This window comes from Pleurodeles waltl, chromosome 7, assembly GCF_031143425.1.
Source record: "Pleurodeles waltl isolate 20211129_DDA chromosome 7, aPleWal1.hap1.20221129, whole genome shotgun sequence".
In the NCBI taxonomy this organism is placed as follows: Eukaryota; Metazoa; Chordata; class Amphibia; order Caudata; family Salamandridae; genus Pleurodeles; species Pleurodeles waltl.
In genome coordinates, this window is record NC_090446.1 from 870,081,060 (window position 1) to 870,096,101 (window position 15,042).

A 15,042-nucleotide genomic window follows, 5' to 3' on the forward strand; every position below is an offset into this window, starting at 1 on the left:
CTGCTCTACTTGTGTTGGTAGACCTAGCAGAACCACACGCGATTGGTTAAAAGAGAAGGCTCCCGAAGCCAATGAGTAGCTATCGGCGATCAGCAAAATATTTCCCTCCTCCTTTCCCCCGTCTGTTGCCAGCCAGAGACACCTCAGCATCTGCCTGCGAGAAAACCCCACACTGCACACCGTCTGATTATATTTTTCCTTTCCCATTCTCAGCAGCGCAGCCCGGCTTTGCTCTAATTGGAATTGTTTTCCTATTTTTCCTTCTGCCAGCCGTCTGCGGATGCAGGGGGCTGCAGGATGCTGCCAGAGCCGGGGACTCGGGCTGCTGTGATGGCTGCAGCGCTACGACTGCTTCCCTTCTGCATGCTCTACGGCTTCTCCGAGGCACAGATTCACTACTCCATCCCCGAGGAGCTGAAGCGAGGAGCCTTCGTGGGCAACATTGCCAAGGACTTAGGGACAGATGTGGCCAAGCTGACGGCCGCACATCTGCAGGTGCTGTCAGACTCCGACTCGCAGTACTTCTCTGTCAATGTGAACACTGGCGTGATCACAGTCAACGACAGGATTGACAGGGAGCAGCTTTGTGGGCAGAGCTCCCAGTGCCTGCTCAACCTGAAGCTGGCCATCGAGAACCCGGTGGAGGTGTACAGTATCGAAGTTGAGATCCTGGATGTGAACGACAACCCGCCCCGGTTCCAGAGCAGCGAGTTTACGCTGAATGTCAATGAGTTGGCCTCCCCTGGCGTCCGCTTTCAGGTCCAGAACGCGCAGGATCCGGATACCGGGTCCAACTCCCTGCAGACCTATCACCTGAGCCCCAATGAGAACTTCTCTCTTAAGGTGAAGACTCGTGCAGACGGCAACAAGTTCCCAGAGCTGGTGCTGGAGCGGGCCCTGGACAGGGAGCAGAGGGCCGTCCACCATCTTGTGCTCACGGCTGAAGATGGCGGCTTTGCCCGTAGGTCCAGCACGCTGAACATCACTGTCAATGTCCTCGATTTCAATGACAACCACCCTGTCTTTGACAAACCGTCCTACACAGCCCGCCTGGTGGAGAACGCCTCCAAGGGGGTGCTGGTCATTACTCTGAACGCCACAGACTCCGACGAGGGCCCCAATGGGGAGGTGGAGTACTCATTCGGAAGCCACAATTCGGATGATCTGCTCAGCATCTTTACTATCAATAGCCAAACCGGAGAGATCCGGGTGGCCAGAAACCTCGACTTTGAAGACGTGAGCCTGTACGAGATCGATATCGAGGCCAAGGATAAGGGCTCCCCGCCAATGGAGGAGCACTGCACCGTCCTGGTCGAGATAGTTGACGTGAATGACAACAGGCCCGAGATCACCCTGGCGTCCTTCGCCATGTCCATAGCGGAGGACTCCCCTCCCGGGACCGTAGTGGCTGTGATCTACATAAAAGACAAGGACTCCGGCCAGAATGGAAAGGTCCACTGCTATCTATCCAATCACCTCCCCTTCATGCTGCGCAAGGACTCCGAGCACCAGTACTCTCTGATCACCAAGAACCAGCTGGACCGGGAAAGCATCCCCCAGTATAACTTCACCATCACCGCCACGGACCTCGGCAACCCTCCCCTGTCGGTGGATAAACAGCTCTCGGTGGTCGTGTCTGATGTCAACGACAACCCCCCGCAGTTCGTTCGCCCTTCCTATGAGGTGTTTCTCAAGGAGAATAACAAGGTGGGGGAACTGCTGTGCACCGTGTCCGCCCTGGACCCAGACCTGGGCCAGAATGCACTCCTTTCATATTCGATTTTGCGGGGCCCTGGAGACAACGCTGACACCACGGCCTTCCCAGTCTATATCAACTCCATGAATGGGCTGGTATACGCCGAGCTCCCCTTTGACTATGAGAAGATTAGCTACTTCCGGTTCAAGGTGGAAGTTACAGACGCCGGCTCGCCACCGCTCACCCGCAGAACCACTGTGCACGTGTTCATTCTAGACCTGAACGACAACGTGCCCATCGTCCTGTCCCCCACTGTGGGCAAGGACTCGGATATCCGCTGCAGAATCCCGCGCTCAACGGGAGCAAAGAAGCTGGTGACCAAGATCACGGCGGTGGACCCGGATGCGGGCCGCAATGCCTGGGTGTCCTACCACCTGCTCCAGGCCACAGATGCCAAACTGTTCAGCGTGAGCCTGAGGACTGGGGAGATCAGGACGACGCGAGCCCTCCACGACCAGGACGCCTCTCTGCAGGAACTGGTCATTGTCATTAAAGACTCGGGGGAGCCGCCCCTGTCCACCTCTGTCACGGTCCTTGTGGCTGTGGAGGACACGGGCCTGGAGGTGTTCCAGGGACTATACGACGCGCCCCCTCAAAAAGAAAAATTCCCTAGTTTAACGGTCTATCTGATCATCTCCTTAGCGATTATATCTGTCATCGCTTTTATTGGATTAGTGAGTCTCGGAATAGGGTGCTCGGGCAATAAGAAAGCGGGTAATTGTGGGGGTTGCTGCTTGAAAAAGCAGAGGAAGCCCATCAACCCGAGCACTCCTTTCATCGAGCACGTGCAGTTGCATCACAGCCTGGGGCACGCGGTGATAGGGGTGCAGGTGAGCTCGACGGGAAATGTCCCCTCGGCTCCCTGTCGGTCCTGCATCTCCCCAGTGTCCGACATCAGCGAGTTTATGTTCATGAAATCCTCTGCAGGCCCTGCTGGCTGCCCCCCGGCGGCCCCGCTGCCCGAGCCCAGCTGCTCCAGTGCCCCCAGCGAAGCCAGCGCAGTGGGCATGGAAGCCAAGGGCATGCTCCCTGCAGCCCAGGCGCAGTCAGGGTTTTAGGACAGGCCCAGCCTTATTCACTCATCCGTGTCCGCTCATGATTGTCTGAACTAGGTGAGAGTAGCAGTGTGTTTAAGCGGTGAAACTTGAATGTCATGACGTCATCAAGCCCATTTGTCATACATTGACAGCAAACATAATTCGTGAGAATTTGAAACAGGTCCATCAGTGTATGTTCATCCAAGCAGTTTTATACTCATGATTCGCGTTTTGCTGTAGCTTGGTGTGCATTACGGCGTATAGTTGGCATGAATAGATGTGAGTATCCGGCCGGAAACTGGTTTCAGTTTCGGTTTCTCTGTCAGACTGGCTACAGGCATTAGAGGGTTGTTCTTCTCCAGAATGTATTGCAAGGTGTTATGATTTAAGAAATCGTGCTGTGAGGATTGTATTAAAGCGAGGCCTATACTGGGGTTGCTTTAGACAGTGATTAATCAGCATTTTTGTACTTTTTACTTCCTGGCAGATACTGTACCCTTCTGTTAGTCAACAGCTGACAGGTTTTAGTGCTATACGGCAATTTAAGATGAGTTTTATGTGAATTTAAGTGTAGTGTAATTTCTAAATATGCCTTATTATAGTGTGTATTCGTCTAAGACGTTTAATGAATGTATATGGTCGGGTACTGACTTTAAATGTCCATGGTGTCATTGGAATATTACAGGGTATTGTTAGCGAGACGGATATTAATCCCGTGTCCAAAATCTAGAAATGACTGAAGCAGACGGCTCCTGCTATTTTTAGAGCCCTGTGTGAGGTTCTCCTCATTGGCTGAGACATAGTGGAGCTTCAGACAATTTGCTTGGTGCAAAAGCTGGAGCAGCGTCTACGCCTCCCACCCTGTAAAGTGATCACTACAACTTCCCGTTTGAGCTGAAAAGGGAAGCCGCGTGGCAGACAGGTCCAATGGCTGCTTTCAGCACTGTGGAGAGGGGTACCTGTCAGCCATCTTGTCACAGAGGAATTATTTCACTGGTGCGGATCCTGGTTTGAAGCCTATTAACCGCCCTCCGGGCTTCTCGGAGGGGATGCAAATGAAAAGGACAGCTTTCTTGTATGTCTGGACAGCACTCTCAGCAGTGAGCATGGTTCATGCGCATGGGCCCCACCTGGGGCTGGGCGCTTCCACTGTACTTGAGTATGTAGACTAAGATGAGGATCACGGTCGGACTACGGTGTTAAGACTTTAAACTGGAGATCTGATAACCAAACTCTCACAGAGAAGATGGGCAGAGACAGCTCGGTTGGGGCCCTCTACCAGGATTTGCCACCAAATATATATATTATTAACTAGAACGTTCACTCTGCTGTCTTGGCTGTGGGCGCAGATATTGGGCACAAAGACGTACTAGTTAGTGGGTCCAGGCAAATGCCATAAAGTGAAGAAAGCGTAAGCATGACAGCCTTCCCTCAAAACTGATTGTGAAAAATCCCCAGGAGAGTAAGCGATATCAGTTGCGTCACTGGAGACAATCTTGTTAGATCAGGAACCTCCCAGACTACTGTACTGGTTCTTGGTATCAATCGGTGTGTCTGGTAGACCAGTTCACTTCCGCATTTCTGCTGTAAAACCACTTTATATACTGCGTGGTCAAACCGAAAGCCACGAGGAGCCCACTTTTGATGCAGAATGTATTCCGACACTTGGAATGTCAAACAGAGGAATGAGGGGGTGGGTCTACACCCACAATCCTCCCACTGGTGGTTCATTACGGAGACATAGAGAATTGAAAGAGTCCGGTTTTACACAATTTCTGCTAAAAACAAGAGTTTACAACGGTGGCTGAGTACCCGATGTGAACAAAAGCCCGGGCTATGAGCATTCCAAAGATCCTTCCACCGCCCTGGTAAATTTAGAACCCCGAAAGCGCTGTGCGACTTTTACACCTCAAAAGCAAAGATCCTGGTAGGAGTGAAGCAACCCAACTGAAAACGTGGCATTACTTTGTTTACATTACAAAATATTAAAAACAAATACCGACCACAGAGGAGGGTGTTGACAGATGGCATATTTCTCTAAAAGCCACCCGAACGGTGATAACCAACAAGACCATCTCAAAGGAAGACAGAGGGGAAGAAAAAGCGTTCTCGGAATCATCTGCTATCAATGAAAAACAACTCATTTTGATATGCTGCCTTCAATTAGTACAGCCCAGCGGTGTCCTTTGCTGTGTACTCTCTGTGCACTTGGGCTCGGGACAGTGACAACTCCCGCACTGATCAAATCCGGCGCAGTGATCCATGGCAAATGACTGTTTCGGGGGTTGGTCGTCCCAGTTCGTGTGTGCGATTCTTTCTCGCTCAGCTCCAAAGCCACATTTTTGTCACTAGATGGAACAGAATATAATAATTATGTGAGTTGTATTTGGGGCCCTCCACCGGCCTCCCGCCTTGCACGGCGCCTTTGAGTTCCTTGGTCACCAGGGTGGCTCGGCCCACAACGCCAGGCTCTTACAGTCCACCCACATTACGAATCTCCTCTCATTGTTTCGTTCGCACCGATATCTGAGGAAGAATTGAGGCCACCGACTGCCACCTGCAGGCAAGGACAGGGATAGCGGAAAGCCGCTATAACAGGCCACAGTCCGCATTTTTATATCCGGAAAGGACAGGTTATTTCCTGCCTAGACACAGCCTTGATCATCGGACACTCGCACTTGTGTTGTTTTGTTGTCTAAACGCACAAATGGGAAACAAGCCACAACATCTCAGTGTGTTTCTATCCAAATCAAGCCAAGCCGAGATTTTAACAGACGGTCCAGACTAAACTTTCCGAACCAAGAACTGATAAAGCCAAAAAAGCGCCCAAACCAGTGCTTTCGGATTCGGATATCTTCAGATTCACAAGTAAAAACTATTTCACCCTTTACGACGTCTGGGTGTGTCTCAGCTCAGTTATCCAGTGATACGTTCCTGTCCTGCTTCGTGGGATTTCGGGAACTTCAGCAGGTGAGCCGTGCTACAACTATCATTGATGTTGTGTTTCTAGGGTTGTGCTTCGCAGTTCAATATGCCAGTGTAGACGTGAGTGGAAGTCGTGCGTAGGGTCTCTTAAATAATTGTAGATGAATGGAGCCTCTAGGGGAAACGGCCTTTAGCTTTTTCGTGTGTAGAGTGAGTGAATAGCGACCCCTACTGTCCGACCTGTGCAATTCAGACTAAAGAGTCCTTAAATATACTCGTTAAGTAACCGCACTGTGGATATTAGATTAGAGCTGTCTGTGGGACATTCTGTGGAACAGCCAATTCGGAACTCCTATAACAGCATACATAGCATTCCTGAAACGCATTTAATGCAGAAATCATATAGGCGAGTAATATAAATCACACACCAAGCACTGCAATAATTAACTAGAATAAAGCAAGGTTACACGTTCAAACATTTCAGACGTAATTATGCATTGGAATTGCATTCCTTATTGATGACAGGCCAAAACATACATACTATTTTCAAACGTTCAGCTGTTAAAACTTTAGAATTCCGTTTTTACTTTAACAGAAGAAAGGGTTATCTAACTTTATAACTGGGTTATGCACACGTATGTTATCTATTTCCAGGAGATATTCAACCAAAATAAGTCTTAACTTTATCAATTTTTAGTGAGGGAAACTGGTATTGCCTTGATTACATTGATACTTTTCCAAGTATTCACTAATATACGTTTATTTAATTTAATAATATCTGCATATGTGGGCGTGCAGTCTCCATGTCAATATCCTAATATACCACTTTAATTTACGCCAGCATCAACTCTCTTGTACACCAGCGAGAGTGTATAGCACCTCCAATGTAACATGGAATACCCCAGAGTTCAAATCAAAATAAGACGACTTTTCTAACAGCAATTTAATTTGTCAGGGTTGTGGGTATATTTTTGCTACAAAGAATGCTGATGTGTGATTCAGATGTAAACAGCATTTGTGTTCTGTTAACACTCGGAGAGAAGTATCTACAGTAATCTACAGTGACTGACTGCACAGCATGGGATTTAAATCGGAAGGTCTGTTTCAGTATTCTGCAGCTGACACTTTAATCATTCAGTAGAAGGGGTCGTAATTGGATGAGAAGGTAGTGGTCTTGCCCAATCACAGACTGAGCTAAGGACTAGATCTGACAGCGCCTCTTTCGCACCTCCCTCATGAACATTTCGCTCTTCTCGACTCAGGCTGCGCCGAAAACCAGTAGTCGGAAAAAAGCACAGAGTTTATTTGCAGATCTGTCCAAGCAATTGAAGTTCAGCCCTTAACCCGGCCGCGAAGCAGGAGAACGTGAACCACCCCGACGCGGAGCACTTTGGGACAGGTGCGGCTGGAAATGGAGCCCGCAGGCGGTGGGCGGCAGTGCACTTGGCAAGTACTGTGCTGCCTTTCCCTCTGCAGCTTGGGTTTTGTCTCTGGCCAGCTTCGTTACTCGGTGCCAGAGGAGTCCGAGCCCGGCACCTTAGTGGGGAATTTGGCTCGGGACCTAGGGTTGGACGCCGTGGCTGTTTATCAGCGTAAACTCTCTCTGGGATACGAGACGGACAGGCGTTATTTTGCACTGAGCCAGGGAAGTGGCGTTCTAGTTGTAAAAGAAAGGCTAGACCGAGAGAGCCTGTGCGGACCCAGCGCGAGGTGTGTTCTGTTCGAGGAAGTTATTATCGAGAGCCCCCTGGAGCTCTTCCGGGTAGAGCTGGAGGTTCTGGATATAAATGACAACGCCCCCAGCTTTCTTACCGATAACCGCGTTGTGAAGGTTACTGAGCTAGTAGCGGCCCGAGGCACGAGATTTCCTTTGGAGAGTGCCCAAGACCCGGATGTGGGAAGCAACACTGTCAGTGATTATACCCTAAAACCCAACCCATACTTTTCATTAACTGTGAATAGGCGTAGTGATGGCAAACTTCTTCCAGAACTGGTTCTGGAGAAAGTTCTGGACCGTGAAGCGCAAGAGAACCACTCATTAGTGCTGACTGCTATTGATGGTGGGCGTCCTGCTAAATCAGGGAGTACCCAAATAACGGTGATTGTCCTGGATATCAATGACAACGCCCCCACATTCGATCACTCCACCTATACTGTAAGCGTGCAAGAAAACCTTCCAGTTCGTTCTGTGCTAATTAAACTCAATGCAATTGATATAGATGAAGGTCCCAATGGAGATATTGAGTATTCTTTTGAAGACCATATGTTGGAGTCAACGCAACATTTGTTTAGCCTTGACTCACACACTGGGGAGATTACCCTAACAAATGCTGTTGATTATGAGGAAGCTAAGTTATATGAATTATCCATTCTAGCCCAAGACAAGGGGGTGCCAGTGATGGTAGGGCGATGCTTCCTTCACGTGAAAATAGAAGATGTAAATGATAATGTACCAGAGATAATAATGAAATCAAACACATTTTTAATTTCGGAAAACACTCCCACTGGCACTGCTGTGGGGTTTTTTAGGGTCAGGGATCGGGATTCTGGCTATAATGGAGAAGTGAGGCTAGAAATATCACCAAATGTGCCATTCACATTCAAATCCTCTGGGAACCATCATTCACTTGTCACAGATGGCGTGCTCGATCGAGAACATATTGCCCAATATGCCATCAAAGTAGTGGCTACAGACATGGGATCACCTCCTTTGCAGGCACAGGCAACAATTCATGTCAACATATCAGACGTGAATGATAATCCGCCTCTCTTCTCACAGCCACTGTTCGGTGCCCATGTTATGGAGAATAACAGTCCAGGCTATTTGCTGTGTACAGTCTCTGCTTCAGACCCAGACGAGGGAGAGAATTCCCAGCTAACATTCTCCATCACAGAGAGTGATATTGAAGGATCCCCCATCACCTCCTTTGTGCGCATCAATTCTTTGACTGGAAATATATACGCCCAGCGCTCTTTTGATTATGAATCTGTGCAAGTTTTACATGTACCGATCAAGGTAGAAGATGCAGGGTCTCCAAAGTTGAGCTCTAATATGTCTGTTCATGTGTTTATTGTGGACCAGAATGACAACTCCCCTTCAGTCTTGTATCCAGTGGCATCCAGCAGGCCTTACGTGAAACAGAAGATCCCAAAGTATGTGCCTAAAGGATACTTGGTCAGCAAATTAACAGCAGTGGATGCAGATTCTGGCCATAATGCGTGGCTTTCCTATAGTCTTTTGAAACCAACAGATACCTCTTTGTTTCGAGTGACAACACATAGTGGAGAAATCAGAAGTGTAAAAGAATTTAAAGACATTGATGACAGTGAGTACACCCTTATCCTTTTAATACAAGACAATGGTCAGCCTTCTTTGTCAACTACAGTTACAATTCTTTTATCCTCCGAGGAAAAGACGAATGAGGAAATGCCTAAATCACACAATTTTCATGTACAGTATGACGGTAATTCTGAAATGACTGAATATTTAATTATCACCCTTGTGACAATTACTGGATTATTAGTAGTTACTTTCATTATGGTTTTAACTACATGTCTCAGGAGACAGGACACAGGTACTCTTCTGTGTTGCTCCGCCACAACACTACCTAAAAAATATTCAAAGCCCTTTCAGCCATCTCTCCAACTCAACGAAGATGGTACATTGAAATATTTGGAGGTTAGTTTGGCCAATCGCAAGACACAGAGTCATTGCTATAGAACATGCTCCTCTCCGGTTTCAGAAAGAAGTGATTTCACTTTCATGAAACCATTGGATTTTCCACAGCTGAAGAGCATATTGAATGAGGAAGATGCATTCCTATCTACTGTACATGGTTTAAAGGAGCCTGAGAAGGTGAGATCATATTAAATCTATTTTACAATAGTTGTCATGACCAGAACTGAATTTGGGATTATGGGGTTAGTGGTCCCATTTTAATTTCTGCTGTTTCTTTTTGTGTGTTAGCAAACCTGAAGAAGTAGTCTGTAGAACACTGCCCTGGAGACTTCCGCCAAGCAGGTTTCTTTGTAACTTTAATCTTTTCCCTGCCTATACCTGCCACATACATTTCTTCTCATATCCATGCACTTTTAAACCCAGAGTTCCCCTACCTGTGAAAGAAAGTTAAGGAAGTAATACCAGAGGCGCTGTGTCATATCCAGTATTAGAGTTCCCGGGTATGATGGAATGGTCCCACTGTGATTTATTTGTTTCTGTTTTATTCTTTTAACTTTTTTAGCAAAACTCACTAAAGAGAAGCAGGAGAGGGTTTACATTTGAGAGGGGGAGAATTCTTCGGTGAGGCTTAAATGGAGGATTTGGCAGCAAGGGGGGCTGCTGAGTAGTGGGTAGGACATGGTGTGAAAACAGATCGTATGAAAATTGTCTTGTTAGTGGTGGACCAGCAATCATAATGGTACACTGTGAGAATGTGTTGTTTCAAGAGTTGAATTTAAAGTTCCTTACAGAAGTAGTGAAAGGGTGCTCTTCAGTGAAGTCATGTGGATCTCCAGCGCATCATGCAATAGACCATCACCTTCTTTCATATGGAACTGGACCAGAGCCTGGATGTCAGTCCTGAAGTCTCCATTAAGAAAATATGCACTCCATGAAGCAGGACAAGTTGGTTCCAGGAGTTCAGTGTGGACCATGAAGTTGAGGTTGTTTTCAAAGAAGAAGCCCAGGGATGGTTATTTGCTGAAGTTGAGAGGTTAAGTTGTCAAATTTCATTTCAGCAAGCTAGCCCTTGTACCTGCTGTTTGCAGTAAATGTCCAACTTGCCAGGATTCAGTTTAAGCCTTGGTCATTTAGACATGGATCGGAACAAAGTATTCCTTCAAGCGATCAATGTCATAGCCAGATAAGACCTCCTGATAAGGTTGCGATACTGTTAACTTTTGACATCCTTGTTAGCTATCAAAATTCCTGGATCTAATTACAAGTAGAAGATAAGTTTCAAAAGAACGGATGTCACAGAAAACCTTAGGATCTGGTGAAACTCCTCTGGGCTTGCTGGGCTGCGATCTCTGGGTATGTCGCATGTCATTGTAGGGTGACAGTATTAAAGCCCTTTTGAAATGTGACTGTGTCATTTTGAATCCAATAGTCAATGGTGTGAGAGGCTGTTGAGAGGTTGAGGAGGACAAGAAGGCAGAGGTTCTTATTGTTGTGTGTTTGTATTATGTTATCAAACAGTGCTGTCCTATGATTCCACTGCAGTCTAAACGTAGACTGAAGCAGATTGTTACTGATAAACATATGTTGACGGTTAGTGACTGCTTCCTCAAAGAGCTTTCCAAGTAGTGGCAGAAAAACAATCAAGGTTAACATGCAAGGTCCTCGAATTCTCAGTAGGACTTTTCAACACAAGTAAACTGTGTACTTCCTTTTTGGCAACTGGATAGGAGCCTTGAGTGAAAGACACATTGGTGTAACAATATGTATAGACATTGATTTTAATAGGATGACATTATATTTGTAAAAGGTCGCTGTAAGAGATTGCAAGAGTCTTGCCAGATCACCAACGGATAGTAGCTTAAAGGTTGTCCATTCTGGGGTGGGGCCACCACAGCGGTAGTAGTGGGTGTATTATTACAGTGAACAGACCATTGTCTCAATCAGTGCATACTTAGAGGAGGGGCGGAAGCATGACCAGTAAGCTTGTCGGAAGGAAGAATCATTTGATTTTTTCACAGTAAGCTGGAACCATGCTGTTTTTGATTTTTTTTTTTTTAATATGGTCCACGAGAGAAAGAGAAAGCTCAATGTAACAGCCCAGGATTTAGCAGACCATGAGAAACCTGGGGACGGTCAGAGGAGATTATATTTCTGAGTCTCTTCTAGATAAGGAACTTGATGGTTCATCTTATAAGGAGGACAACCTCAGTCTTTGTTGGGTTGAGTTTGAAACACGTTGCCGACACCAAGGTATATATGACATACAGCAGAATCTAAATTTAAGCATGTTATCCAATTATATTGTAAGGTGTACTTGGGGGACTTTAGATTTCTGGGAAATAATGCTTATTTTTTTACGGTGTACTATTACTAAGTAGTTCTTGGTTCAGATTGATCATTAAGAACTGAATATAAAGAATGCCATCTATACAGTTATTTTTGGCCACGGAAGTAATAGGGAACCAAATGAAGATCTGTCAGTTAAGCGCTCATGTAAAGTCAGGACCACTGATCATTCTGGCACATTGTCACTAATAGGGACTCTGGCTAGCAGCATGTCTTCTGCCACATGGGTTGAACACTTTCAGATAAATTTGGGAGATGGTAGCCTGGTCCCGAATCTGGTAACCCCCAATAGTCAGGTTATTGCGGAGATGAGTTTTAATCCAGTCCATGCCATTACGGCTGAGCCCTTTACTGAGCTGTTGCCACAAGCAGTTTATAGTATTTCCGAAATTAAGATCTCGAGAGCCCTAGACCGGATTACACCTAACAAAGCTCCTCAGCTTCATCAGGTGCCAGGTGACCTTTCAAAATCTTTTTGGGATGTTTGGTGTCCTTATTTTTCTCTCTATTTTAGCTCAGTAATGAGAGGGGCTCCATTGCCCTCTACGTGGGCAGAGACAGAGATAATACCAATCTTCGGAAAGGGCTCTAGGTCGCAGCCCTCAAACTACAAGCCACTCAGTCTTATCAATAGCATCTAAAAAGCTGTTTAGACGGATTATTTTGAACATGTTGAATGAGTGGATGTCGGACTCGAGTGTGTTAACTCCTCTGAAGGCTGTGTTTAGGGATGGTTCATGTACAATTCACCAGGTGTTCCAACTGAAACTGTTATATTGGAAACAGGCTTGTGAGGGTTGGTAGTCCATAAGTTATTATTGTGGATCTTCCTTTGACTTAGTCCCTAGAGACTCATTGTGGAAGGTACTGGGGGGCATGGGGTCCCGGGCTACCTTTTAGATGTTTTAAAAATATTACATTCAAATAATTATGCACGGGCTAGGTGTAGACCTCATGGAGAATTGACAGACCGCATACTGGTTAATCGAGGAGTCAGGCAGGGGTGTTTGCTAGCACCAACTCTTTTTCTTCTTTAAATAATGATCGAGTGTTACAACTTGAGAAGTGTGTAGGTGATGCCCCACGCCTTCCGTTTGTGGACGACACGCTTCTGCTATCCAAATTCCTTATGGGGATCCAGCATCTTTTAGTTTGCTTTGCAGACTTCTGCAGGCAGTGGAGGCTGGAGATCAACCTTAAAAAGACCAAATACATGGTTTTAAATCCCCACCCTGCTACCTGTGCCAACCCGACCCCTAATTGACTTTCCTTGGAGTGAGTCCAGGTCTTCGACTACCTGTGAGTTATACTTTCTGAAATGTTAGACTGGTCATCCCATATTTGGATGCGAGGGCTTAAACTAGGGCAGGTCTGCAGAGGTATCTTGAGGGCTCACTGTGGCTCCCCTTTTCGTCCTGTGTCTGCAGCTCTTGCAATATATAATATTCAGGCTCTTGGAAGGACCATGTAAGGGGGAGATCTTTGGGGTTTTCAGGACTCAATCACTTTAAGTTATAGAAAATTGCTTTATGAGGAATCTTATAGGACTACCAGCCAGTACTCTGCTTGTACTCCTATGCCTTGATTACAACTTCAGGTATATCCAGGACATAGTCGATCTACAACCACTTCTGTGCTGGCAGATTTGTTTGGCAACTCCAGAACTCATTCCCTTCGGTTTCGCACTGGAGGTTGTTCAGGGGCAGCTGGGGGCCTGTAGGATTGGTTGGCTTCAGACTATAAAAGACTGATTGGGTTTATGAATTTGTGGTCTTGCTCTGCTGATGGTACTGTAATTTTGAATTCCGAGCTAACAGGTGCTTACAGGCGCTTTATGGGCAACCAAGCTTTATATTCTCATAGAACTGGCTTGCTCATTGTTTCTTTTTTTGGAATTCAAAGCTGATTATCACAAAGAAGCTTATCTAGATGAGATCCCATATCAAAGTCCTTACATTTTAAATTCTGCCCAGGGACCCATTGGCACTTCTCACTATAGCTAAACGGAATCATCATACCAGCAACCGTGATATGTTATGCCCGTTTTGCCCACGGATGGTGGCAATGGCTGAGCACATAATATTTTTCTGACAAACATATTTAAGCATTGGAAAGAAGTGGAGTTTGTGTCTGCAGCAAGTTGGGGACAAGGAACTTTAGAGTCGCATTTAGAATTATACGAAGCAACACTAGGCAATGCATTGTTTCCTGTCCCTCGTTTCTTAGTGCATATGTGGAGGCTTAGACAATATAAAACATCAATCTTATAGTCCCATCTTGAGCTATCTTCCCTTTTTAAAGTGTTGATTTTAACTTGTCAGGGCTTTGTTGCCCTGGCTGTGTGTGAAGTGTTTTTACGTTTATCTGATTGATGGTTTTATGAACTGATGTTCTGCAGTATTATGGAAAGATATGACAGATCACAGATGAAATAGAGATCTGCCATACTGTTTTATCCTTTTATTATTTATGTATCTGTTTTTAACTTGTTCTTTTATTGCCATTGTGCCAAAATAAAGATTTATTGACTGACTAAAATTCAGGATTTTACCTTAGACTGTAAAGGTCAATGATTTCGAAGACCAGTTAAACAACACCAAGAGACCAGGTTCAGCGTAAAGTGTTGGATGGAGCATCATCCACCAGCTGGATGGTGGCAGTCTCTGCACCATGGCAAAGAAAATCCCAGATTGTTAGAGTTTGAGGACGCTGTGGAACTCAAGGTGCTTTAGACACCGATTTCTTTCTGCACTTACTAGCATTCTCCTAATGATGGATGAGGGGAAGATAGCTATGGGAATAGAGGTATTGATGAAGTACAAGATAGGCGTAAAGGCCTCAGGAGTCAGGGAATTATTAATAGATGGTGAAGCAAGGTTTTGTCACATCGGGTTTATTTCAGTTATCATTTATTCTCTTGTCAGTGATGTGAACGAGTACCCAGACAGAGTATGTCAGAGGGTATGCAAGGTTTTGAAGCATGGATGGTACAATAGTCAATGTTTTTAGTCTCATGTTTGTCACACTATATGGTTTCACGTTTCTGGATATTTCCTTTGTTCTAGATATTTCCATTAAGTAGCTAGGGACAACTATATGCAGTGAAGTAGGTTTGACATTTTTCGTTTGCAAAGGGTTATGGATGTCTATGTTAGTCTGGGGGTTATTTCCAATGTCGAATGAAGTGTATTAAGGTCAGAAAGCACAACAGGACAGACTGAGAATACTTTAAGGGAGTTTAATGTTACATTTTTAAATTAACATTTGGTTATTACAGATGGTTAGGAACATTTCTAGAG

The 15,042-nt window shown here is 45.8% G+C and overlaps 2 protein-coding genes across 46 annotated transcripts in view; both read left to right on the top strand.

The window, feature by feature from the left end:
- The window catches only part of LOC138245662 (protocadherin gamma-C3-like), an 830,748-nt gene that overhangs the window by 729,495 nt on the left and 86,211 nt on the right, over positions 1 to 15,042 (top strand). Inside the window, exon 1 of one of the 45 annotated variants that reach the window (XM_069199442.1) lies at positions 7,102 to 9,574. The exons of the other annotated variants lie outside the window; for them this stretch is intronic. Within the exon in view, the coding sequence (XP_069055543.1) occupies positions 7,130 to 9,574 (2,445 nt within the window). The 5' untranslated portion in view covers positions 7,102 to 7,129. Of the gene's footprint in view, positions 1 to 7,101; positions 9,575 to 15,042 lie in introns of those variants that run through there. 45 annotated transcript variants of the gene reach the window in all.
- LOC138245666 (protocadherin gamma-C4-like) lies at positions 213 to 2,918 on the top strand. Its single transcript, XM_069199471.1, has one exon. The coding sequence runs from the start codon at positions 298 to 300 to the stop codon at positions 2,812 to 2,814; it is 2,517 nt and encodes an 838-aa protein (XP_069055572.1). The 5' UTR covers positions 213 to 297; the 3' UTR covers positions 2,815 to 2,918.

What these genes read in the sequence shown, in the direction of transcription:
- LOC138245666 (XM_069199471.1), top strand. Translation starts at nt 298, where the DNA reads ATGCTGCCAGAGCCGGGGACTCGGGCTGCTGTGATGGCTGCAGCGCTA.